General features: G+C 47.5%; 1 protein-coding gene across 2 annotated transcripts in view; it reads left to right on the top strand.

The window, feature by feature from the left end:
• Nucleotides 1-24,256: 24,256 nt before the first annotated feature.
• The window catches only part of hspbap1 (hspb associated protein 1), a 116,590-nt gene continuing 113,842 nt past the window's right edge, over nucleotides 24,257-27,004 (top strand). Inside the window, exon 1 of one of the 2 annotated variants that reach the window (XM_072579912.1) lies at nucleotides 24,257-24,344. In XM_072579912.1, the coding sequence (XP_072436013.1) occupies nucleotides 24,257-24,344 (88 nt within the window). The other variant, XM_072579914.1, reaches the window with a different exon arrangement.

Genomic DNA, 27,004 nt, shown 5'->3' with positions numbered 1-27,004 from the left:
TTCATCCCCTCCCCCACTCACCCATTGTACTCTATGCTACTTTCTCCCCACCCCCACCCTCCTCGAGCTTATCTCTCCACGCTTCAGGCTCACTGCCTTTATTCCTGATGAAGGGCTTTTGCCCAAAACGTCGATTTCGAAGCTACTTGGATGGTGCCTGAACTGCTGTGCTCTTCCAGCACCACTAATCCAGGACTGGCACCTTAATGTTCCAGGATACAAATGCTCCAGGAAGGATAGAAAGGGAGGCAAGAGAGGAGGGTGAGTGGCATTTTTGATAAGGGAAATCATTACAAAGGGATAGCATTACAGCTGTGTTGTGCTGAGGGAAGATATTCCCGGAAGTACATTCAGGGAAGTTATTTGGGTGGAACTGAGAAATAAGAAGGGGATGACCACATTATTGGGATTGTATTATAGACCCCCCCAATAGTCAGAGGGAAATTGAGAAACAAACTTGTAAGGAGATCTCAGCTATCTGTAAGAATAATAGGGTAGTTATGGTCGGGGATTTTAACTTTCCAGTGTTAAAGGTTTAGATGAAGAGGAATTTCTTAAGTGTGTACAAGACAATTTTCTGATACAGTATGTGAATGTACCTACCAGAGAAGGTGCAAAACTTGACCTACTCTTGGGAAATAAGGCAGGGCAGGTGACTGAAGTGTCAGTGGGGGAGCACTTTGGGGCCAGTGACCATAATTCTATTTGTTTTAAAATAGTGATGGAAACGGATAGACCAGATCTAAAAGTTGAAGTTCTAAATTGGAGAAAGACCAATTTTGACGGTATTAGGCAAGAACTTTTGAAAGCTGATTGGAGGCAGATGTTCGCAGGTAAAGGGATGGCTGGGAAATGGGAAGCCTTCAGAAATGAGATAACAAGAATCTAGAGAAAGTATATTCCTGTCAGGGTGAAAGGGAAGGCTGGTAGGTATAGGGAATTCTGGATGACTAAAGAAATTGAGGGTTTGGTTAAAAAAAGAAGGAAGCATATGTCAGGTATTGACAGGATAGATCGAGTGAATCCTTAGAAGAGTATAAAGGAAGTAGGAGTATACTTAAGAAGGAAATCAGGAGGGCAAAACAGGGACATGAGGTAGCGTTGGCAAATAGAATTAAGGAGAATCCAAAGGGCTTTTACAAATATATTAAGGACAAAAGGGTAACTAGGGAGAGAATAGGGCCCCTCAAAGATCAGCAAGGCGGCCTTTGTGTGGAGCCCCAGAAAATGGGGGGGATACTAAATGAATATTTTGTATCAGTATTTACTGTGGAAAAGGATATGGAAGATATAGACAGTCGGGAAATAAATGGTGACATCTTGCAAAATGTCCAGATTACAGAGGAGGAAGTGCTGGATGTCTTGAAATGGTTAAAGGTGGATAAATCCCCAGAGCCTGATCAGGTGTACCTGAGAACTCTGTTGGAAGCTAGAGAAGTGATTGCTGGGCCTCTTGCTGAGATATTTGTATCATCGATAGTCACAGGTGAGGTGCCAGAAGACTGGAGGTTGGCAAACGTGGTGCCACTGTTTAAGAAGGGCAGTAAAGACAAGCCAGGGAATTATAGACTGGTGAGCCTGACCTCGGTGGTGGGCAAATTATTGGAGGGAATCCTGAGGGACAGGATGTACATGTATTTGGGAAGGCAAGGACTGATTAGGGGTAGTCAACATGGCTTTGTGCGTGGGAAATCATGTCTCACAAAACTTGATTGAGTTTTTTGAAGAAGTAACAAAGAGGATTGATGAGGGCAGAGCGGTAGATGTGATCTATATGGACTTCAGTAAGGCATTCAACAAGGTTAGCCATGGGAGACTGTTAGCAATGTTTGATCTCATGGAATACAGGGAGAACTAGCCATTTGGATACAGAACTGGCTCAAAGGTAGAAGACAGAGAGTGGTGGTGGAGGGTTGTTTTTCAGACTGGAGGCCTGTGACCAGTGGAGTGCACAAAGATCGGTGCTGGGACCTCTACTTTTTGTCATTTACATAAATGATTTGGATTTGCGCATGAGAGGTATGGTGGCACAGTGGTTAGCACTGCTGCCTCACAGTGCCAGAGACCTGGGTTCAATTCCCGACTCAGGTGACTGACTATGTGGAGTTTGCACATTGTCTGTGTGGGTTTCCTCCGGGTGCTCCGGTTTCCTCCCACAGTCTAAAGATATGCAAGTTAGGTGAATTGGTCATGCTAAATTGCCCGTAGTGTTAGGTAAAGGGGTAAATGTAGGGGAATGGGTGGGTTGCGCTTTGCTGGGTTGGTGTGGACTTGTTGGGCTGAAGGGCCTGTTTCCACACTGTAAGTAATCTAATCTACAGTTAGTAAGTTTGCAGATGATACCAAAATTGGAGGTGTAGTGAACAGCGGAGACGGTTATCTCAGATTACAACAGGATCTGGACCAGATGGGCCCAATGGGCTGAGAAGTGACAGATGGAGTTTAATTCAGATAAATGTGAGGTTCTGCATTTTGGGAAAGCAAATCTCAGCAGGACTTATACACTTAATGGTAAGGTCCTAGGGAGTGTTGCTGAACAAAGAGACCTTGGAGTGCAGGTTCATAGCTCCTTGAAAGTGGAGTCACAGGTAGATAGGATAGTGAAGAGGCGTTTGGTATGCTTTCCTTTCTTGGTCAGAGTATTGAATACAGGAGTTGGGAGGTCATGTTGCGGCTGTACAGGACATTAGTTAGGCCACTGTTGGAATATTGCGTGCAATTCTGGTCTCCTTCCTATCGGAAAGATGTCGTGAAACTCAAAAGGGCTCAGAAAAGATTTACAAGGATGTTGCCAGGGTTGGAGAATCTGAGCTACAGGGAGAGGCTGAACAGGCTGGGGCTGTTTTCCCTGAAGCGTCGGAGGCTGAGGGGTGACCTTATTGAGGTTTACAAAATTATGAGGGGCATGGATAGGATGAATAGACAAAGTCTTTTCCCTGAGTTGGGGAGTCCAGACTGCTCTCATCCTGCTCCAGGTCTCATTCCCCTTGCCCTGCTCCAGGTCTCAATGCCCTCACACTGCTCCAGGTCTCGTTCCCCTCACACTGCTCCAAGTCTCGTTCCCCTCACACTGCTCCAAGTCTCGTTCTCCTCATGCTGCTCCAGGTCTCATTCCCCTCACACTGCTCCAGGTCTCGTTCCCCTCACACTGCTCCAAGTCTCGTTCCCCTCATGCTGCTCTAGGTCTCAATCCCCTCACACTGTTCCACGTCTTGTTACCCTCATCCTGCTCCAGGTCTCATTCCCCTCACCCTACTCCAGGTCTCAATGCCCTCACACTGCTCCAGGTCTCGTTCCCCTCACACTGCTCCAGGTCTCGTTCCCCTCACACTGCTCCAGGTCTCGTTCCCCTCATGCTGCTCTAGGTCTCAATCCCCTCACACTGTTCCACGTCTTGTTACCCTCATCCTGTTCCAGGTCTCATTCCCCTCACCCTACTCCAGGTCTCAATGCCCTCACACTGCTCCAGGTCTCGTTCCCCTCACACTGCTCCAAGTCTCGTTCCCCTCATGCTGCTCTAGGTCTCAATCCCCTCACACTGTTCCACGTCTTGTTACCCTCATCCTGCTCCAGGTCTCATTCCCCTCACACTGCTCCAGGTCTCATTCTCCTCACACTGATCCAGGTCTCATTCCCCTCACACTGCTCCAGGTCTCATTCCCCTTGCCCTGCTCCAGGTCTTATTCCCCTCACACTGCTCCAGGTCTCGTTCCCCTCACACTGCTCCAGGTCTCGTTCCCCTCACATTGTTCCAGGTCTCATTCCCCTCACACTGCTCTAGGTCTCATTCCCCTTGTACCGCTCAGGGACTGCTAGAAATAAAAAAAATGAAAAGACAGAAATCAACAGGTGGAACAGAGGATCTCTGGGTGAAGCATCCTACTCTGCTGCCATCGTTGGTGGCAACCAATAATGTCTGCCATGAGCTCAACTTGCTGGTTTGAATGGAAATGCAAGACAGTATTATTGGCACATTAACTGCAGGCATTCTCTTACCTTGAGTTCAACAAAGATACAGTCAAAACATTACTGTTGTTCTCTTACACCTCATTCGATTAGATTCCCTACAGTATGGAAATAACAAGTCCACACTGACCCTCCAAAGAGTAACCCACCCAGACCTATTCCCCTACCCTATATTTATCTGTGACTAATGTTCCTAACACTATGGGCAATTTAGCATGGCCAAATCCCCTAATCTGCACATCTTTGGATTGTGGGAGGAAACCGGAGTCCCTGGAGGAAACCCAAACAGACACAGGGAGAATGTACAAACTCCACACAGACAGTTGCCTGAGGCTGGAATCACACCCGGGTCCCTGGTGCTGTGAGGCAGCAGTTTTAACCACTCAGCCACCATGCCACCCTAAGGGTGATGCTGAGATTGGATGTTGAAGACAGTATAGAGGTATAGCTATGAAAAGATGAACACAGGAATGTTCAAAAGCCACAGGAGTCCATTACAATAAGTGCTGGGTAAGTCACAATGGCTGCACATTTTCCTCTGCCAGTGACCGTCAAAATTAAGGGTGATGTAAAGCAGATCTGGCAGATTTTCCACCGTGAAATTGTATCAGATTTGGTTATCAAGGCAGATCAGTTATACTTTTATTACTGCTGGGGATAGAATGTTGTAAAGTTATTACATCCCTAATTTCTCCAAAGAACAAAAATGTTACTGTAGAAATATTGACAGCCTTGAAGGCACACTTTGAACCTAAATTGAATATTGTGTGTTCAGTATGAGAACTTGAGGTGATGAAGAGCCGAGAGATTGACATGTGACGACATGAATACACCTCATTGAATCCTCTGAATGTGCCCATTTGAAAGCTGATTTCAGCAAATATGGAATTATTTCTAACTAGAGCAATCTTACAACGACAAGAAGAGAAACGGATTCTTAAAGAAGCTATAAACACATGTGAAAGGTCTGAGTTTGTAAATACTGTGGAAACATGGGAGAATAGATGGGTTTGTCCACAATATGGAGAAGCAATGCATTGAAAAGCAGCTGAGACCTTTTAAATGTAACAATGTGGAGAAATATGATAAATATCCACAGGAATTCCAGCAGAAAGATCAAGGCTGATGACAAGTTGCAAATATTGCGAAGGTCATCACATGGAGCTAAAGGAAGCAAACCCGGCATGGGGGATACAGTGTTTTAAGTGCAAAATGTGAAATGACTTTATACACAAATATTTAACTGTGAAGAGCCTCACAGCACCAGGGACCCGGTTTCAATTCCAGCCTCGGGTGGCTCTCTGTGTGGAGTTCGCACATTCTCCGTGTCTGCGTGGGTTTCTTTCGGGTGCTTTGGTTTCCTCCCACAATCCAAAGATGTGCAGGGTAGGGGAATTGGTCATGCTAAATTGCCCACAGTGTTCAGGGATTTGTAGGTTAAGTGCATTAGTTAGGGAAAATGTAGAGTAATAGGTAGGGGAATGGGTCTGGGTGGGAAACTCCTGGGAGGATCGGTGTGGACTTGTTGGACCAAATGGCCTATTTCCACAGTGCAGGAATTCTATGATTCTAAAACAAACAAGCCTCTTGAGACAATTGCGACAGAAATGGCGGATAATAATTCAATGAAATTAAGTGTGAGTCATAGAGAGATTTCAGAGAATTCAACCTGCACCTTAGACAAGGTTGGCAATTTCAAGTCTAAATGACTAATAGTTTGTAACTATTGATCTTAGCATTGAACGAGTGTGATGTGTCAGCTAGTCACTTGTATAGAGTCATAGGTAACACCTATTCCGACAAGTCCTGATGAACCTAATCCAACAGTCACTGTATCAGATTGGTTTTCCTTCGTGTGAATCAGAGTACCAAGCCATCCATTCAGAGCATGCGCAGATCAACTGGTAGAGGTCTTCTCGGACATCTTCAACCTCTCCCTGCAGCAGATCATTGTCCCTGCCTGTTTCAAAGGGCCAACATCATCCCTGTGCATAAGAATGCTCATGCAGCATGTCTCAATGACTACCACCCAGTTGCCCTAACTTCGGTGGTCATCAAGTGCTTTGAAAGGCTGGTCATGGCATAATCATCTCTGCCTCCCCACTACTCTTGACCCACTCCGATTTGCCAATCCGACCAACAGATCCACGTCAGATGCCATATCTCTTGCCCTTCACTCCTCCCTAGAACATCTTGACACCAAGAACAGCTACATAAGAATCCTACTCATTGATTACAGTTCAGCCTTCAACACTATTATCCCCTTGAAACTGATTACTAAACTTAGTGATCACGGACTAAGCCCCAATTTCTGCAACTGGCTTCTCAGTTTCCTGACCCACAGGCCACAATCAGTAATCACTGGGGAGAATATTTCATCTTTACTAACGCTCAACACTGGAGCCCCCCAGGACTATGTACTCAGCCCCCTACTGTAATCACTGTATACCCATGACTGTGTCACCAAATACCAGACCACTGCCATTTAGAAGTTCGCTGATGACACCACCATAATCGGTCGAATCTCAGATGGCAACGAAACAGACTACAGACGGGAGGTGGAAGACCTGGAAAAATAGTGCACTGAGAACAATCTAGCTCTCAATGCTGGCAAAACCAAGGAACTCATTATTGACTTTCAGCTGGATGTTACTCATGCCCCCCTGCACATTAACAGTACAGAGGTGGAATGAGTGGAGAGTGTCAAGCTCCTGGCAGTGGTCATCCACAACAAGCTTTCTGGGACTCTTCATGTGGACGCACTGGTTACAAAGGCCCAACAACGTCTCTACTTCCTCAGGCAGTTGAGGAAATTTGGCATGACGGCGAATACCCTTGCCAACTTTTATAGGTGTGCCATCAAGAGCATTCTGACTGGATGTATCACTACCTGGTATGGCAACTGTACCAATCAAGATCGGACACAGTTACAGAGAGTGGTGAACTTGGCCCAGACAATCACAAAGGCCAACCTCCCATCTATAGAATCCATTTACCAGGATCGCTGTCAAGGCAAGACCGCCAGCATTCTCAAAGATCCATCCCACCCTGGCAATGCTTTTCTGCAACATCTACCATCGGGGAAAAGGTACAGAATCCTGAGCACACACACACACCAGCCGGTTTCAAAACAGTTTCCACCGTACTGTTGTTAGAGTACAGAATGGACTCTCAAACTCATAGCATTCACCTGTACCTGTGTTTATGTTCAACCGCTGTTTACCTATCATTTACTTATCTATGCTATTTAACTATGTGATCTGCCTGTATTATTCGCAAGATAAAGCTTTTGAATGTGCCTCAGTACACATGACGTTAAATGCAATGCAATTCAATTCATAGAATGCCAACAAGTGCAGTTAGACGTCCTTCAGTACTTTGAGTCTGCACTGACCCTCCAAAGAACATCCTAAGCACACCCACTGTCTACCTGTAACCTTGCTTTTCCCATGACTAATGCATTCAGCCTGTGTAGCCCTAGATAGTATAGGGCAACTTAGCATGGCCAATCTATCTAATCTGCATATTTTTGGACTGTGGGAGGAAATTTGAGCACCTGGAGCAATCCCACGTGGACACAGGGAGATCATGCAGACTCCAAATAACTAGTCACCCAAGGCTGGAATCTAAGCCAGGTCCCTCATGCTGTGAGACAGCAGTGCTAGCCACTGAGCCATCGTTCCACTTCCTGTAACTCTATGATCTTCACAGATCTGTGGAAAGTTACACCAGGCGGCGATCTCACTGTGAAAGCCTTGGAGGTAATTTCGAGACTCTGTGATGGAACGATGCTAACCACATGATGGCAAATCAGCCTGACATTCCAATGCAATGACAAGACTGGAGATCTCAAATTCTAGATATCAGACACAAAGCTAAAGTCAGTCGTCTCAGAAGAAGGAAGTTGAGCGCTCAGAGTAGTAACCTGAAACGTGTCAGAGGAGATTTCTAGCATTTCACATTGGCTGAGTGAACAGAGAAACAAACAGCGAGAGACAGAAACTAAAGGAAAGCGGTTTCTAAAGGGTGATGGGGTGGTTCAGTAGTTAGCACTGCTCTCTCACAGCACCAGGGACCCAGGTTTGATTCCAGCATTGGGTGACTGTCTGTATGGAATATGCTCATTCTCTCTGTGTCTGCACTGGTTCCCTCCAGATGCTCTGGTTTCCTCCCACAGTCCAAAGATGTGCAGGTTGGGTAGATTGGCCATAGCAAATGCAGGGTAAGAGGAACCGGGTGGGTTTGGGTGGGATGCTCTTTGGAGAGTTGATGCTGAATGGCATCTTTCCTCATTGTCGGGATTCTAGGAAGGTAACAGTATAAATTAGCTGAGAAGATTTCAAAACAAAACCAGCGAGCATCGCATTCCAATCAGCAGATGTTTGAGGAAAAGCCAACAATCAGTATGTGTGCCTTGCATTTCAAGAGAAGGAATAATGATGTTTTACTAATGCATGAGAAAGGTTACATACTTCGGGCTGATTTGGGTAACTCAGTGTAAATTGGACATGCATTCTGTTATTTGCCTTTTTTTCAGTGAAAAGTAGATGGAATTATTTGGTTGGAAATGCAATACTGCACCAATGTCCTTCCTGGTTTGCTGTAGTTATGACATGCACTCACTGCAGTCATCCATTTTACATCAAATTCAGTAAAAGCACAGTGTTGAGTCCTCTTGTGGTGCAGTGGTAGTGTCCCAATGCCTGAAGCAAGAGACCTGGGTTCAAGTACCTACCTGTTCCAGAGGTATGTAATAACATCGCTGAACAGGTTGACATGGAAAATAGATTAATTTTTTAAAAAGTACAAACAAGGCTGTCATCCTGTGAGTTTAAATCAGAGTGGTGCTGGGAAAGCACAGCAGGTCAGGGAGCATCCGAGGAGCAGGAAAGTTCCTGATGAAAGGCTTTTGCTTAAAACGTTGATCTTCCTGCTCCTCAGATGCTGCCTGACCTGCTGTGCTTTTCCAGCACCACTCTGATCTGAACTCTGGTTTCCGGCGTCTGCAGTCCTCACTTTTGCCTGTCATCTTGTGAGCTTATAATAATGGTTTGTTAAAGTTTTTCGATTTTGTTTGGGGTAGCAATGTGTTGAAAGTACAAGTTGATTCTGTCACAGTAAGTGACACTAAGCACTCAGAATCCTGATGGAACAGGCTAATCATTGGGTTGGCTCTTTAACCAGACAGACTTCAGGATTGTGAAATAAACAAGGTGCAAAAACAATGAGGTATAAGTTAAAGGGAATGGGTGCACCCGGAGGAAACCCACAAAGACACAGGGAGATAACGCAAACTCCACACAGACAGTCACCCAAGGCTGGAATCGAACCCAGGTCCCTGGCGCTGTGAAGCAGCAGTGCTAACCACTGAGCTTCTTTTCAACTATCTGGCCCTCCTGTGTGTCACTAATCTCTGTCTTTGCTGGCATCAACAGTGCACTCAAGCTGAGTTTGATAGTTCACGACCTCCCTGTTCTGTGTGACTGTGAGGTGAGCTTCTTACCTATTTCTGGTTTGGATATGGTCAAGACTACATTCTTCTACCTCCTTAGATTTGCACAATATCTCTTGCTATCACTTTAAAAATTAAATCCACAACTTCACTGAGAGAATTATTGCCCAAACTCACTCTCGTTCAAGGTATCACTCTTCGTTGAGCTCAGCATAACATTGCTCTGTTGCACAATGACACACTAACCCATTTCAATCTGCCACTTTTCCCATACCCTAACAGATTTTATGACCTCCCTCTGCCATAGCCAATGGAATTCTCATATGTAAAAACAGAAAGTTCTAGAAAAGCACAGCAAGCCTGATAGCAGCTATATAATCTCAAGGATTCACATCCTGGTCTTCAGCTCTTTTCCGAAAGTCGAGTTGAGATTCGATTAGATTAGATTTGAGTTATAGAATAATACAAGAACAGAAGGAAGTCGTTTTGCCTGCTGCAGCTTTAGAGATACAGCAGCTTGAGACAACTTGGGGGACAACCGTCCAATTTCACCCAAGAGCTCAACTTTGTCCCCTTATCTAAGGAAATTTATACTGTCATTGGAGACAGTCCAGAGAAGGATGACACCACGTATGGAAGGACTGTTTTATGTGAAGAAGGGGAATGTTTTGGGTTTGTACCTATTGGAATATAGAAGAATAAGAAGTGACTTCATCAATACATACAAGATTCTTAGCCGACTTGACAGGGTAGATTTGGAAAAATTGTCTCCATTTATGGGACAGTCTATGACCAGAGGGCATAATCTCATGACAGGTGGTTGCATATTTAAGACAGAGATGAGGAGGAATTTCTTTCCCTCATAGAGCAGTGAATCTGTGAATTCTGTATTCCAGAGGGCTGTTGAGTATTGTTGCTAAATATATTCAAGACTGAGATAGACAGGTTTCTAATCAGCAAGGTTTGGGGAAAGACAGGAAAATGAAGTTGAAGATTATCAGATCGACCATGATCGCATTGAACGGCAGAGCTTATTTGAGGGGCTGAATGGTCTACCTCTGCTCTTATGTCCATGGTCTTCAAAGATATGTTCAATTCCTCTTTGGAAGGTCCTTCTGGCAGCAGATGACTATTCCTTGATAAGGTGACATGGTTGCTCAGTTGTTAGCACTGTTGCCTCACAGTGCCAGGGACCTAGGTTCGATTCCAGCCTCAGGTGACTGTGTGGAATTTGTACATTCTCCCAGTTTCTGCTAGGTGCTCTGGTTTCCTCCCACAGTCCAAAGATGTGCAGGTTAGGTGGATTAGCCATGCTAAATTGATCATAGTGTGCCGGCTTGGTGAGTTAGCCATGGGGAATGCAGGGGTGTATCTGGGTGTGATGCTCTCGATGGGCCAAATAGTCTGCTTCCACACTGTAGGGATTCTATGATTTGCACAGTTCTGTGTCAAACATTATCTGATGTTCCAAAGGAGCCCCATTTTGCAATAGCAGTCTCTGCTGCTTTTTCCTGCAGTGGAAGACAATGAAGATAAGCTCACCATTAGTCCCAGTGGTCTGCTCTCTCATTCAAGACCAACAACTTGTGTTGGGTTGACCTGAGGATCAGCACTTTTTTAAAATTCACTCGTGAGACGAAGCCATTGCTGTCTGGCCCAGCATTTATTGTCCTTCCCTAGTTGCCCTCGAGAAGGTGAGGATGAGCTACCTTCTTGAACCTCTGCAGTCCACATGTTGTAAGCTGACCCCAATACTCTGATGGAGGGAGTTCCAGGATTTTGACCCAGCAACACTGAAAGAATGGTGATATATTTCCAAGTCAGAATGGTGAGGGGCTCAGAGGGGAACTTGCAGGTGCAGGTGCTGCTGCCTACGTCCTTCTAGATGGAAGTTTGGAAGGTGCTATCTGAGGATCTTTAGTGAATTTCCGCAGTGCACCGTGTAGACAGTACACATTGCTGCTACTGAGCGTCGTTGGTGGAAGGAATAGATGCCAATCAAGCGGGTCGCTTTGTCCTGGGTGGTGTCAAGCTTCTTGCAGGCAAGTGGGGAGTATTCCATCACACTTCTGACAAGAACCTTATAGATAGTGGACAGGTGTTGGCCCTGGGACACTACCCTGACGAATTCCTGCAGAGATATCCCGGAGCTGAGATAACCGACCTCCTACAATCATGACCATCTTCGTATATGCCAAGAATGTCTCCAACTAACTGAGAGTTTGCCCCCGATTCCATCAACACTGGTTTGCTCGAGGCCCTGGTGGAACCCAAACTGGGCATCACTGTTGGAGTGCAGGAAATGCGGCAGCCAATTTGGACACAATAAATTCCTACAGGAGTGAGGCACGATCAAGAATGTAGACTCTCCATGATAACCTCAGCCAGTATTAGAATCAAACCTGTGCTGTTGGCATCACGAATCAGCTATCCAGCCAACTGAGCTAACCAATGGTTCACCACTTTTTTGTTTGAGGACAATTCAGGATGGGTGCTCAGCTGGGCATCCCGTGAATGAATTTAAAAGTGAAAGAAATAATCTTGAATGTTTGTCATACTTAACCAATACCATTGCCCTTAATGTTTTTGGGAATTTCTTAATCATACCCTAAACACACCAGAGGGGAGATGATGACCTCCCAGGATTATCACTGGACTGTTAAAGGACAGCAGTTCAGGCAGCATCCAAGGAGCAGGAAAATCAACGTTTCGGATAAAAGCCCTTCATCAGGAATACAGCTGTATTCCTGATGAAGGCTTTTGCCTGAAACGTCAATTTTCCTGCTCCTTGGATGCTGCCTGAACTGCTGTGCTTTTGCAGCACCACTCTAATCCAGAATCTGGTTTCCAACGTCTGCAGTCATTGTTTTTACCCACTGGACTGTTAAATCAGAGACCCAAGCTGAGTTCGAAATCCTGCCAGCCTAGATGGTGGAATTTGAATTCAATACATATCTGGAATTAAGAGTTTAATGATGATCAGGAATCCATTGTTGATTGTTGTTCAAGAAACATAGAATTCCTGCAGCATGGAAACAGGCCATTTGGCCCAACAGGTCCACACCGACCCTCTGAAGAGTAACCCATCCAGACCATCCCCCTACCTTATTGCTCAACATTGCCCATGACTAATGCACCGAACAGGGCAGGAAGCTGACATCCTTACCTTGGTCTGATGTACATGTGACTCTAACAATGTGGTTGACTGTTAACAACTGGGGATAGGCAATAAATGTTGGCCAAGCCAGTGATGCCCACATCCTGTGAATGAATTAAAAACACTTACTCATTGTCCCCCCCGCCCCCCCCCCCCCCACACCCCCCCACCCCCGTCCATACAAACTGTTCTCTGACATAAACAATCCCACAATGTCCGCTCTTGTGTTAGCTCTTGCTGCAGTAAAGAGACAGGTTTTCAAAAGCTTCTCGTGTCAGCGACACTGCGAAGGGCTTTCAAGCGCATGATTTAAACAAATTCTTGACGTATTTTAGTGCTGTTGCTCTGAAAAAAAAGAAAAAAAAATGCCTGTTGGGAAATTTAACAGGAACTTGAAACCATGACCCAAAGATTCAGAGACGAGATTGTTGCCATTGAGCCAAGAACATCTTGTAAACATTGTCTCCTCTATCGCTGGAACACATCCCCTTTTTTTGTGTACTCCAGCTGTTTTCTATCATCCTCTACCCTGGTCACCAGCTGTTTGCTTCCATTAACTACCTCTGATTCCAGCTGTTTTCTTGATCTATTACCTTTGTACTTCAGCCATTTTCTTCTACAAGGGAAAGACTAGCACTTATATAGCGCCTTTCATAACTGCAGGATATCCCAAAGCACTCGACAGACAGTAAAGTACCTTTGGAAGTGAAAGCGCTGTTAGAATGCAGGAGATGTGGCAGGCAATTTGTTCACAGTAAATTCCAACATAAAGCTGTGTGATAATTGATTATTTTTAGTTTTGTGATGTGGATAATTAAGGCAAAATCACCAGAGCCCCAGAGCAGCATGTGGGTGCTCTCTTGTTGGAGAGAGACAAGTGGTGGTGAGTTTAACCTCAGGTCTGTCATGCCTCAGGTGAGGAGAGAGTTTGAAAAAGTGGGGCTTCCAGAGTAACCTCAGCCAGTTCAGGAATGGAACCCACACTGGTGGTGTCACTCTCTATCACAAACCAGCTGTCCAACCAACTGAGCTAACCAACCCTAAGATATGGGTAAACTATTGACCAGGACATGGTGGATATCTCCCTGCCTCAGTTCAAAGTTTCATGGAAAAGTCGGTACAGCACTCCTTCAGTGCAGCACGAGTACCAGCCTTAGTTTTTATGTTCATAACCTGGTTTGGGACTGGGACCAACAACCTCAGATGCAAAGGTAAAACAACCACAACAGTTGAAATAAATACAATGTACTCCAACTTGGCCTGGACTCGTTGGGCTCTTTCAGTGCTTCATTTCTTGGTTAAAAACCTTGTAACTTGCACTTATAAAGCACCTTTCATACAAGTGCAACTTTAGAACTTATAAGAACTTATAAGTGGATCTTATAGGAAAGATGTTGTGAAACCTGGAAGAGTTCGGAAAAGATTTACAAGGATGTTGCCAGGGTTGGAGGGTTTGAACTACAGGGAGAGTCTGGACAGATGGGCTGTTTTCCCTGGAGTGTTGGAGGCTGAGGGGTGATCTTATAGAAGTTACAGAGGCATGGATAGAGTGAATAGCAAAGATCTTTTCCCCAGGGTAGGGAAGTCCAAAACTAGAGGGGCAAAGGTTTCAGGTGAGAGGGGAAAGATTTAAAAGGTACCTAAAGGGCAACTTCTTCCTGCAGAGGCATGAGCTGCCAGAGGAAGTGGTGGGGGCTGGAACAATTACAACATTAAAAAGGCATCTGAATGTGTATAAATAGGAAGGCTTTAGAGGAATATGGGTCAAATGCTGGCAAATGGAACTAGATTAATTTAGGGTATCCCGTCAGCATGGACAAATTGGACAGAAGGGGGTCTGTTTCTGTGCTATACATCTCTCTGACTCCATAAGAACTAGGAGCAGGAGTAGGCCATTCAGCCTTTTTAGCTTGCTCCACCATTGGCTCTCCATCACCTTTAACCCTATTCCTAAGTAAAAATCGGTCTGTCTCCTCCTTAAATTTATTCAGTGTTGCAGTCTCCATTGCACTGTGGGACAGTGAATTCCACAGATTCTCTATCCTTCAAGAGAAGTAATTCCTCCTTAGCTCTGTTTCAAACCATAACCTTTATCTTAAAACTACAGCCTCTCATTCTCATTGGTCCACAAGGGGAAAAATCTGTTCTGCACCCGCTTTGTTGAGAATGAGATTCACAGCAGAGTAATTGGTCAAAGAGATATATCTTAATGAGGGAAATAAAGAAAAAAAGACATGTTAATGAGATGATTAATATCAATGTCAAGTACAGTAGAAGCATGGTGTCCGCAGATTCGGTTTCCACGGTTTCAGTTATTTGCGATTTACCACGGCCCGAAAATATAATATAGAATATTCCAGAATTAATTCTGGGGCTGCCGGGAGGTAAATTTCCCATTTAAATGATGGGGCTCGCTACTATCCGCGGTAGGTTTGGAACGTATTACCCGCGGATACAGGAGTCACCTGTACTTTGCATTAAAGGATAAACAGATAATTCTACTTCATCATCTGCTATGGTGGGATTCAAACCCATATCTGTGAAGCATCATCGAGGGTTCAGGATTAATCGTCCAGTAACATTACCACTACACCACTGTATATTGTGTACCTGGGACATCTTTGCTGACTTTGACCAACTTTGTGAAGCTGTTAAATCCTGCAATAGGTTTAAGGTTAACCCTAACCCTAACTCTAACCCTAACCCTAACCCTATCACAGGTCTGTGTGGTGTATCTATTTAAGGGGTAATGGTGGATGTTCTCCCTAACTGTGTCATCTGTGCCTGTATTCTGGGGCACTCTACCGGGAGCTTTCTGCTCTGTGTAGGGTTGTTCTGGAGCTCCAGGGTTTAGAAATCTCTTCAACTCTACTTTTAGCATTCCCAGAGAAAAAGGATATTTAATTAGCCGTGAAGAATCGTCCCTTTTGTAACAATGATGCAACTTTCTTTCCAATTGGTGCAGGTTATGAAATAACACCTGAGAGGCCAGTATACGGTCACCAAGCCACCCTTTATTTACACATGGACAATCCTTGACTTTGGTACTCCCTCTTCAGAGCCAGCTCTCAGAGTGAACATAGAGTCATAGAGATGTACAGCATGGAAACAGGCCCTTTGGTCCAACTCGTCCATGCCAACCAGCTATCCTAACTTAATCTAGTCCCATTTGCCAGCACTTGGCCCATATCCCTCTCAACTCTTCCAATTCAAATACCTATCCAGGTGCTTTAAATGTTGCAGTTGTACCGGCCTCCACCACATCCTCTGGCAGCTCTTTCTATACACACACCATTCTCTGTGTGAAGAAGTTGCCCATTAGGTCCCTTTTATATCTTTTCCCTCTCACCCTAAATCTATGCCCTTTAGTTCTGGACTCTCCCACCCCAGGGAAAGGACTTTGTCTATTTGTCATATCCATGCCCCTCGTTATTTTATAAACCTCTATGAGGTCACCCCTCAGCCTTCGACGCTCCAGGGAAAACAGCCCCAGCTTATTCAGACTCTCCCTACAGCTCAAATACTCTGGCAACATAATTGTAAATCTTTTCTGAATCCTTTCAAGTTTCACGGCATTCTTCCAATAAGAAGGAGACCAGAATTATGTTCCATATTCCAAAAGTGGCCTAACCAACCACTGTCACTAGTGTTCTTATCTATCAGCCAGGGATTCCTGATTGGACCAAATTAACAGACTCCATCAGGGAACTCATATTCTATAAAGTCCAGTTAGCTGACCTTGTTACAACCACTACAGGTTATCTTTAGCACTGGTCTTCATCTTACAGATCAACATGTTTACCAGCTGCTCACATGTATAGGAAATGATCAACATGGAGCTGGCTGACACTTTACACCAGCTCGCTTTAAGCAAGTGAATTTATAAAGCAGTCACTTTGTGACGTTGAGGTTGTTTTACAATCCTTATCTGTCCAAAATCTGGGTGGTACTGAAAAAGAAGATTCTGTAACACTCTTGAGGCTTTATGGTATTTAGGCATTGGTTTTGAAAGACTGGAAGCTGATTATCCTGGTACAGAAAGTCATTGTTTTATGAATTTAATCAAAAACTGTTGCTATATCAAATGGTCAGGAATAGACCATTCAGACAAGTGTGTTGCTGGAAAAGTGCAGCAGGTCAGGCAGCATCCAAGGAACAGGAGAATCGACGTTTCGGGCATCAGCCTGAAGAAGGGCTCATGCCCGAAATGTCGATTCTCCTGTTCCTTGGATGCTGCCTGACCTGCTGTGCTTTTCCAGCAACACATTTTCAGCTCTGATCTCCAGCATCTGCAGTCCTCACTTTCTCCACACAAGTGTGTTATGTCATTCAAGGGGCCATGAATGGGTGGTGTCCCATTGCATGACCCAGCTTAGAATCATAAAGTCATAGAGCTGTTGCAGCATGGAAACAGACCTTCGGTCCAACTCATCCATACTGACCAGCTATCTTGAATAAATTTAGTCCCATTTACCAGCATTTGGCCCTATCGCTCTAAACCCTTCCTATTCATATATCCATCCAAATGCATCCTGGCGGCATGGTGGCTTAGTGGTTAGCACTGCTGCCTCACAGCACCAGGAACCCAGGTTTGATTCCAGCCTTAGGCGACTGACTGTGTGGAGTTTGTGCATTCTCCCCGTATCTGTGTGGGTTTCCTCCAGGTGCTCCAGTTTCCTCCCGCAGTCCAAAGATGTGCAGGTTGGGTGAATTGGCCATGCTGAATTGCCCCTAGTGTTAGGTGAATTAGTCAGGGGTAAATATAGAGTAGGGGAATAGATCTGGGTGGGTTACTGTTCGGAGGATCGGTGTGGACTTGTTAGGCTGAAGAGCCTGTTTCCATACCATAGGGAATCTAATTTAAATGTTGCTATTGTACCAGTCTCCATCACTTCGTCTCGTAACTCTTTCCATACATGTACCAGCCTCTGCGTGAAAACATTGCCCCTTCAGTTCTTACTTAGTTTCACATCTTTGGTCACCCTTAATTAGCAAAAGTCCCATTATTGTATGTTCAGCAGCAAAGCTAGATGAACAGTGACCTCATCTCTGTCCAGCAATTCCTATACTCTTAAAGTCCTGGTTTGAATATACCTGGGTTACTGTGAGAAATTCTCAGCATCTCTACTTAAAAGGGATATAATAACTCTGGAGGGAATGCAAATTTACCAGATTTCAAGGGGTAAATTTGGAGGTGAGATTAAATAGAAGTTGAACCCCTTGAGATATTGGAGTCTAAGAGGTGATTTGATTAAGTTTAACAAACATTTGGGCAGCAGATAGGGTAGATATAGAGAAGTTATTTTTGGCAGTTTGGAAGTGAGGAAGGAGGGTGCACAAGGATTTTAAAGTTAGAACCAGACTCGGTTAAGGTTGAGTGAGATTTGATGGACAAGGGCGTCAAGGAAAATGGGGTGGAGGAGGTGGCTGAGGCAGAGTGGATGTAGAGTTGAGACCACAATCAGATCTGCATGATTGAATCAAATGGCTTGTAGGGTTGTCGAGCCTCTTCCTAGCAAGGGTTACACGAAACATGTTCTCATGTTAGAGTCAAAAAGTACGGTATTGGAAATACATAGCAGGTAAGGTAGCATCTGAGGAGCAGGAAAGTTGATGTTTTGCGCATAAGCTGTTCATCAGGGTCTTTGGATGTTGCCTGACCTGCTGTGCTCTTCCAGCTCCACACTTTTTGAGTCAGATCTCCAGCATCTACAGTCCTCACTTTCTCCATGTTCTCATGTTACTCTGGGTACATGACAGAGCAGAACGAGTGTCTGATGGAAGCAACATATGAACATATAAACAAGGAACAAGAGGAGATCACTTGACCCTTCATGTCTTTCCACCTTCCAATACGATCATGGCTGAGCAGATTTCAATCCAAACACTACATTCCTGCATATTCCTGAAAATCATTCATCCCTTTGGTAATCAAGAAACTAGAGGACACAAAAGTTTGAAAACACATTCCCACAGATTGAAGGACAGCTTCTTCTCCGCTGTTATCAAACTTATTCTTTTACTATACATTCTGTGTTCTATGATCCTGCCTCACTAGCTACCCAATGAATGAGCAACGCTCCGAAAGCCTGTCCTTCCAAATAAACCGGTTGGACTATAACCTGGTGTTGTGTGATTTTTAACTTTGTCTACCCTAGTCCAACACTGGCACCTCCATACCAAACTTATAAATAGACCTCTCATACATTAGAGTTGAACTTTCTTTGTACTTTCTCTGTAGCTGTAACATATCTTCTGTAATCTGTTCTATTATCCTGATGTACTTATGTAAGGTATGATTTGTGTGTTAGCATGCAAAACAATACTTTTCACAATATTTGCTCCATGTGACAATAATAAATTAAATCAAACCTCCCTCTGCCTTAAAAATATTCATAATTTTGCATTCACTGCCTTTTAAGGAAGAGAATTCCAGACTCTGAGAGAAAAAAAATGTTCCTTCAAATCTGCCTTAAATAGACAACCACTTATGTTGGTAAGGGATGATATTCAGTCCCTTATGTGGGGGGACCTAGAATCAGGGGATGTAGAGTCAGTGTGGATAGAGCTGAGAAATACTAAGGGTAAAATGACCCTCTGGAGAGTTATCTACAGGCCCCCAGACAGTAGTCTTGATGTCGGATGTAAGTTAAATCAGGAGCTGAAATTGGCCTGTCGCAAAGATGTTACTACAGTTGTTATGGAGGATTTCAACATGCAGATGGACTGGGAGAATCAGGATGGTATTGGACCTCAAGAAAGAGACTTTGTGGAGTGCCTCAGAGATGGATTCTTAGAACAGCTGGTGCTGAAGCCGACCAGGGAGAAGGCAATTCTGGATCTGATATTGTGCAACGAACCAGAATTGGTCAGGGACCTCGAAGTGAAGGAGCCATTGGGAAGTAGTGACCATAATACAATAAGCTTCAGTCTGCAATTTGAGGGGGAGAGGGTACAATCGGAAGTGACAATTTTTCAGTTGAGTAAAGGGAACTATGGAGCTATGAGGGAGGAGCTGGCCAAAGTTCAATAGTGCAATACCTTAGCAGGGATGACAGTGGATGAACAATGGCGGATATTCCTGTGTATAATGCAGAAGTTGCAGGATCAGTACATTTCAAAAAGGAAGAAAGATCCTAGGAGGAGGCATGGGTGGCCGTGGCTGACGAGGGAAGTTAAGAAACATATAAAGTTAAAAGAGAAAAAGTATAACATAGCAAAGATAAGTGGGAAAACGGAGGACTGGGAAGCTTTTAAAGAACAACAGAGGATTACTAAGAAGTAAATACGCAGAGAAAAAATGAGGTACGAAGGTAAACTGGCCAATAATATAGAGGAGGATAGTAAAAGTTTTTTTAGGTATGTGAAAGGCGAAAAAAAGGTTAAGACTAAAATTGGGCCCTTGAAGACAGAAACAGGGGAATATGTTACGGGGAACAAAGAAATGGCAGAAGAATTGAATTGGTACTTCAGATCTTTGTTCACTGGGGAAGACACAAGCAATCTCCCTGAGGTAACAGTGGCTGAAGGACCTGAACTGGAGGGAATTTATATTTGCCAGGAATTGGTGTTGGAGAGACTGTTAGGTCTGAAGGTTGATAAGTCCCTGGGGCCTGATGGTCTACATCCCAGGGTACTGAAAGAGGTGGCTCAAGAAATCATGGATGCGCTGGTGATTATTTTCCAGAGTTCGATAGATTTGGGATCAGTTCCTGTGGATTGGAGGGTGGCTAATGTTGTACCACTCATTAAGAAAGGTAGGAGAGATAAAGCAGGAAATTATAGACCAGTTAGTCTGACCTCAGTGGTGGGAAAGATGCTGGAGTGTATTATAAAGGATGAAATTACGACACATCTGGATAGTAGTAACAGGATAGGTCAGAGTCAGCATGGATTTATGAAGGGGAAATCATGCTTAACTAATCTTCTGGAATTTTTTGAGCATATAACTCTGAAGATGGATGATGGAGATCCAGTAGATGTAGTGTACCTGGACTTTCAGAAAGCTTTTGATAAAGTCCCACATAGGAGGTTAGTGAGCAAAATTAGGGTGCATGGTATTGGGGGCAAAGTACTAACTTGGATTGAAAGTTGGTTGGCTGATAGGAAACAAAGAGTAGTGATAAACGGCTCCATTTCGGAATGGCAGGCAGTGACCAGTGGGGTACCGCAGGGATCAGTACTGGGACCGCAGCTTTTTACCATATATGTTAATGATATAGAAGATGATATTAGTAATAACATTAGCAAATTTGCTGATGATACTAAGCTGGGTGGCAGGGTGAAATGTGGTGAGGATGTTAGGAGATTACAGGGTGACCTGGACAAGTTAGGTGAGTGGTCAGATGCATGACAGATGCAGTTTAATGTGGATAAATTTATGGTTATCCACTTTGGTGGCAAGAACAGGATGGCAGATTACTACCTAAATGGAATCAATTTAGGTAAATGGGCAGTACAGAGAGATCTGGGTGTTCTTGTATACCAGTCAATGAAGGTAAGCATGCAGGTACAGCAGGTATTGAAGAAGGCTAATAGCATGCTGTCCTTCATAACAAGAGGGATTGAGTATAGAAGCAAAGAGGTTCTTCTGCAGCTGTACAGGGTCCTGGTGAGACCACACCTGGAGTACTGTGTGCAGTTCTGGTCTCCAAATTTGAGGAAAGACATTCTGGCTATTGAGGGAATGCAGCGTAGGTTCACGAGGTCAATTCCTGGAATGGCGGGATTTCCTTACACTGAAAGACTGAAGCGACTGGGCTTGTATACCCTTGAGTTTAGAAGATGAGAGGGGGTCTGATTGAGACATATAAGATTATGAAAGGATTGGACACTCTGGAGGCAGGAAACATGTTTCCGCTGATGGGTGAGTGCCGAACCAGAGGGCACAGCTTAAAAATAAGGGGTAGACCATTTAGGACAGAGATGAGGAGAAACGTCTTCACCCAGAGAGTGGTGGGTGTGTGGAATGCTCTGCCCCAGAGGGCAGTGGAGGCCCAGTCTCTGGATTCATTTAAGAAAGAGTTGGATAGAGCTCTCAAGGATTGTGGAATCAAGGGTTATGGAGATAAGGCAGGAAGAGGATACTGATTAGTTATGATCAGCCATGATCATATTGAATGGTGGTGCAAGCTCGAAGGGCAGAATGGCCTATTCCTGGATCTATTGTCTATTATCTACTTTCTATTGTCTATTTTTAAACTAACTCCTATTTCTAGATTCTCCAACAAGAGGATCCAAACTTCCAACATCCACCCAGTCAAGTTCCCTCAGGATCTTACATGTTTCAATTAAGTTACTTGTGATTCTTCTGAACTCCAGAGAATATAGGCCTAGCCTGTCCAGTCTTTCCTCATCAGACAATCCATCGTAACAGGTATAAGCTGAGTAAACCTTCTCTGAACTGCTTCCAATGCATTAACATCTTTCTGTAAGTATGGTGACCAATACAGGATATACCATTTCAGATAAGCACCTTTGCTGAGAATTATGAGTCAATACAAGCCAGTAATAAGCTTTCCCCTTGTTAGAATTTGGGATAGCCACATTAACCTAATATTGTCCATTTGTAAGGCAGTTTCATGTGGTTACTGAATTTGTGAAGAAGCAACAGGTTAGATGTCGTACATTAATTAATTAAACATAACAAGTGTATACAGCCTGTGACGCTTAGAAATGGCTCACTCCTAGCAGGGGACAAACAGGAAATTCCAGACAGTGCGTTGATGTCAATGAATTTATCAAAGTAGCTTCCTGCTCTCGAGACAAAATGTTAGGAGACTCTTCCCTGGGTCTTCCCTCCATATTTTCTAGTTCATGTTCCATCTGAAAAGGACAACCCTCCGATAAGGACTGCTTTCTACAAGGACCAGATGAAAAGGACTGCTTTCTAACCCTGAGCACTTGTTTATATGCCTTACTTCTAAGAATGGAAGTTTATACTGTGACAATCACCCATTTCAATCTTTCTAGCTAACGGATGTTGGATAGTTGGAAGCAATGGCACAATGATGTTGTCAGAGCATTAGTAATCTCGAGACCAAAACTGGTTGTATAGTAGACAGTGAGAAAGGGTATCCAAGATTATCTTGATCAAATGAACCAATGGGCTAGGAGTGGCAAATGGAGTTTAATTTAGATAAATGTGTGATGTTACATTTTAGTAAGACGGACGAGGGCAGGACATACACAGTAAATGGGAGGGCCCTGGGGAGTGTTGTAGAACGGAGAGTTCAGCCACACAGGTAGCTTGTTTCACAGGGAGATAAAGTGATTAAGAAGGTATTTGGAATGTTTGCCTTCGTTGCTCAGATGGAGTCATTGAGATACACACCACGGAAACAGACCCTTCAGTCCAACTTGCCCATGCCCTTGCCCAACCAGGTATTCTAAATAATTCTAGCTCCATTTGACAGCATTTGGCCCATACCCCTTTAAATCCTTCCTATTCACACACCCATTCAGATACCTTTTAAATGTAATTGTACCAGCCTCCATCACTTCCTCTGGCAACTTATTGCATGCGTGCACCACCTTCTCTGTGAAAATGTTGTCCCTTAGGTCATTTTTAAATCTTTCCCCTCTCACCTTAAACAAATGCCCTTCAGTTTTGACTCCCCTACCCTGGGGAAAAGCCTTGTCTATTTACCCTATCCATGCCCCTCATGACTTTATATCACTTGAGTACGTCATGTTGCCGTAATACAAGACGTTGATGAGGCCACATTTGGAGTACTATGTACAGTTCTGGTCACCGTGCTATAGAAAAGATATTATTAAATTGGAAAGGGTGCAGAAAAGATTTACACATTACTGGAATTGTGCCTCTTCCATGTTTGTTTTCACCCTATGATCTGTATCTCCCGGTTTGCTGTCTGTACTGCTCATAAATAGAGCTTTTCACTGAATGTAGGTACGTGTGACAATAAATAAATCAAATTAAAGGAGGTTGAGGAGTGACTTTTCAGAGGTTCATAAAATCATGAAATACTTAGATGAGTGAATAGTAAAGGTCTTTTCCCAAGGTTGGGGAGTTTAAAACTAGAGGGCACAATTTTGAGGCGAGCGGCAGGGTTTTTACACAATGAGTGATTTGCATATGGAATGAGCTGCCAGAGGAAGTGATAGGTGCAAGTACAGTTGCAACATTTAAGAGACAATTGGATGGGTACATTTATAGAGATGTGGGCCAAATGCAGGCAAATGGGACTAATTTTGTTTGGGAAACTTGGTCAGCATGGACAAGTTGGACTGTAGGACCTGTTTCCATACTGTATGACTCCACCACCCCAATGTAATGTTCGGGAGAACAAAAATAGAAATCGCTGAAGAAACTTGGCAGATCTAGTAGCAGCTGTGGAGAGAAAGCAGAGTTAACTTTTTCAGTCCAATAGCCCTTCTTCAAAACGAGACTCTTTCCAAACTTTTATTGAACTCAAAATTCATAATGGTCAGGATTTGATGCAGAATTTGACTCCAACATTGTCTTATTTCAAGGGGCCTGAAGTACAGGAGCAGTTCCGGATGCACTAAATGAAGTGTCAAGTCTGGGTCAAAGTTGTTCATTCACAAGATTTTACCAGAACCACGTGATACGGTTCGGGCAATGCCGTCCCATTACGCATGCGCGTATCTCCTCCCTCCGGCCATCGTTCCGTCGCGACGCATGCGCTATACGGGTAATGGCGACGGGCCGTCAGTTGGTTGCTAAGGAGGGCCTGCAGGTTCGGGCTTCTGAGTTAGAGGCGGAACCGCTGATTATGAGTCGAGGTGAGCTTCAGCGGAGACCTCGGTCGTTCATGGCCTCGTCAACAATTACCTTGTGTCATTGTAAGGTGCAGGTTGTGGTGCGTTGCTGATTCCTGTCACCGAGAAGGGAAGCATGTTTTCAGGGGAAACATGTTTATTCCCGCTCCGTCAGTATCCGCGCCCCCCCCCGGCCCAAACCCCGGCACGGTCACTCTTCACCCCACCTCCCCTCACACTCGGGTGTGGTAACCCAACACCCCGGCACGGTCACTTAAACCCCACTCTGGGCGCTGTCACCTCATTGTTTAACCAGCCCCATACCCACTGTCTCCCTGACCCGAAAGGTGCTTCCCATCTCCTTCCCTCCCCCTCCCGACTCACCCACCCCCTCCCTCCCTCCCTCCCCTACCCCCCCCTCCCCTACCCCCCCCTCCCCTACCTCCCCTCCCTCCCCTACCCCCCCTCCCTCCCCTACCCCCCCCCTCCCCTCCCTCCCCTACCCCCCCCTCCCCTCCCTCCCCTACCCCCCCCTCCCCTCCCTCCCCTACCCCCCCACCCCCTCCCTCCCCTACCCCCCCTCCCTCCCCTCCCCCTCCCTCCCCCACCCCCCCTCCCTCCCCTCCCCCTCCCTCCCCCACCCCCCCCTCCCCCCTCCCTCCCCCCTCCCCCTCCCCCTCCCCCTCCCCTGTCCCTCCCTCCCCCCTCCCTCCCTCCACCTCCACCCCGTCTCCCCCCCACCCCGTCTTCCCCCCCCACCCCCGTCTTCCCCCCCCACCCCCGTCTTCCCCCCCCACCCCCGTCTTCCCCCCCCACCCCCGTCTTCCCCCCCCCCACCCCCGTCTTCCCCCCCCCACCCCCGTCTTCTCCCCCCCCACCCTCGTCATCCCCCCCCCACCCTCGTCATCCCCCCCCCCACCCCCGTCTCCGCCCCCCCACCCCCGTCTCCCCCCCCCCCCACCCCGGTCTCCCCCCCCCCCACCCCCGTCTGCCCCCCCCCCACCCCCGTCTGCCCCCCCGCCACCCCCGTCTGCCCCCCCACCCCCGTCTCCCCCCCCCCACCCCCGTCTCCCCCCCCCCACCCCCGTCTCCCCCCCCCCACCCCCGTCTCCCCCCCCACCCCCGTCTCGCCCCCACCCCCGTCTCGACCCACCCCCGTCTCGCCCCCACCCCCGTCTCGCCCCCACCCCCAACCCCGTCTCCCCCCCCCACCCCCGTCTCTCCCCCCCCCACCCCCGTCTCTCCCCCCCCCCACCCCCGTCTCTCCCCCCCCCCACCCCCGTCTCTCCCCCCCCACCCCCGTCTCCCCCCCACCCCCGTCTCTCCCCCCCCACCCCCGTCTCACCCCCCCACACCCGTCTCCCCCCCCCACCACCCCCGTCTCCCCCCCCCACCACCCCCGTCTCCTCCCCCCCCACCCCCGTCTCCCCCCCCCCACCCCCGTCTCCCCCCCCCCGTCTCCCCCCCCACCCCCGTCTCCCCCCACCCCCGTCTCCCCGCCCACCCCCGTCTCCCCCCCCACCCCCCTGTATCCCCCCCCTTCTCCCCCCCCCCTCCCCCCCCCTCCTCCCCCTCTCCTCCCCCCCCCTCCTCCCCCCCCTCCTCCCCCCCCTCTTCCCCCCCCTCTTCCCCCCCCTCTTCCCCCCCCTCTCCCCCACCTCCTCCCCCCCCCCTCCTCCCCCCCCTCCTCCCCCCCTCCTCCCCACCTCCTCCCCCCCCCTCCTCCCCCCCCCTCCTCCCCCCTCCTCCTCCCCCCTCCTCGCCCCCCTCTCTCCCCCCCTCCTCCCCCCCCACCCCCGTCTCCCCCCCCACCCCCGTCTCCCCCCCCCACCCCCACCCCCCCCGTCTCCCCCACCCCCCCCGTCTCCCCCACCCCCCCCGTCTCCCCCACCCCCCCCGTCTCCCCCACCCCCCCCGTCTCCCCCACCCCCCCCCGTCTCCCCCACCCCCCCCCGTCTCCCCCCCACCCCCCCCGTCTCCCCCACCCCCCCCGTCTCCCCCACCCCCCCCGTCTCCCCCACCCCCCCCGTCTCCCCCACACCCCCCGTCTCCCCCACACCCCCCGTCTCCCCCACACCCCCCGTCTCCCCCACACCCCCCGTCTCCCCCACACCCCCCGTCTCCCCCACACCCCCCCGTCTCCCCACACCCCCCGTCTCCCCCCACACCCCCCGTCTCCCCCACACCCCCCGTCTCCCCCACACCCCCCGTCTCCCCCACACCCCCCGTCTCCCCCACACCCCCCGTCTCCCCCACACCCCCCGTCTCCCCCACACCCCCCGTCTCCCCCACACCCCCCGTCTCCCCCACACCCCCCGTCTCCCCCACACCCCCCGTCTCCCCACACCCCCCGTCTCCCCCACACCCCCCGTCTCCCCCACACCCCCCGTCTCCCCCACACCCCCCGTCTCCCCCACACCCCCGTCTCCCCCACACCCCCCGTCTCCCCCACACCCCCCGTCTCCCCCACCCGTCTCCCCCACACCCCCCGTCTCCCCCAACCCCCCCCGTCTCCCCCACCCCCCCCGTCTCCCCCACCCCCCCCGTCTCCCCCACCCCGCCCCCGTCTCCCCCACCCCGCCCCGTCTCCCCCACCCCGCCCCCGTCTCGCCCCCCCGCCCCCGTCTCGCCCCCCCGCCCCCGTCTCGCCCCCCCGCCCCCGTCTCGCCCCCCCCCGCCCCCGT

The sequence above is a fragment of the Chiloscyllium punctatum genome, chromosome 10 (genome assembly GCF_047496795.1).
Source record: "Chiloscyllium punctatum isolate Juve2018m chromosome 10, sChiPun1.3, whole genome shotgun sequence".
NCBI classification, from domain to species: Eukaryota; Metazoa; Chordata; class Chondrichthyes; order Orectolobiformes; family Hemiscylliidae; genus Chiloscyllium; species Chiloscyllium punctatum.
Note: the sequence above shows the minus strand (reverse complement) of the source record. Positions and strands in the feature narration are given on the sequence as shown.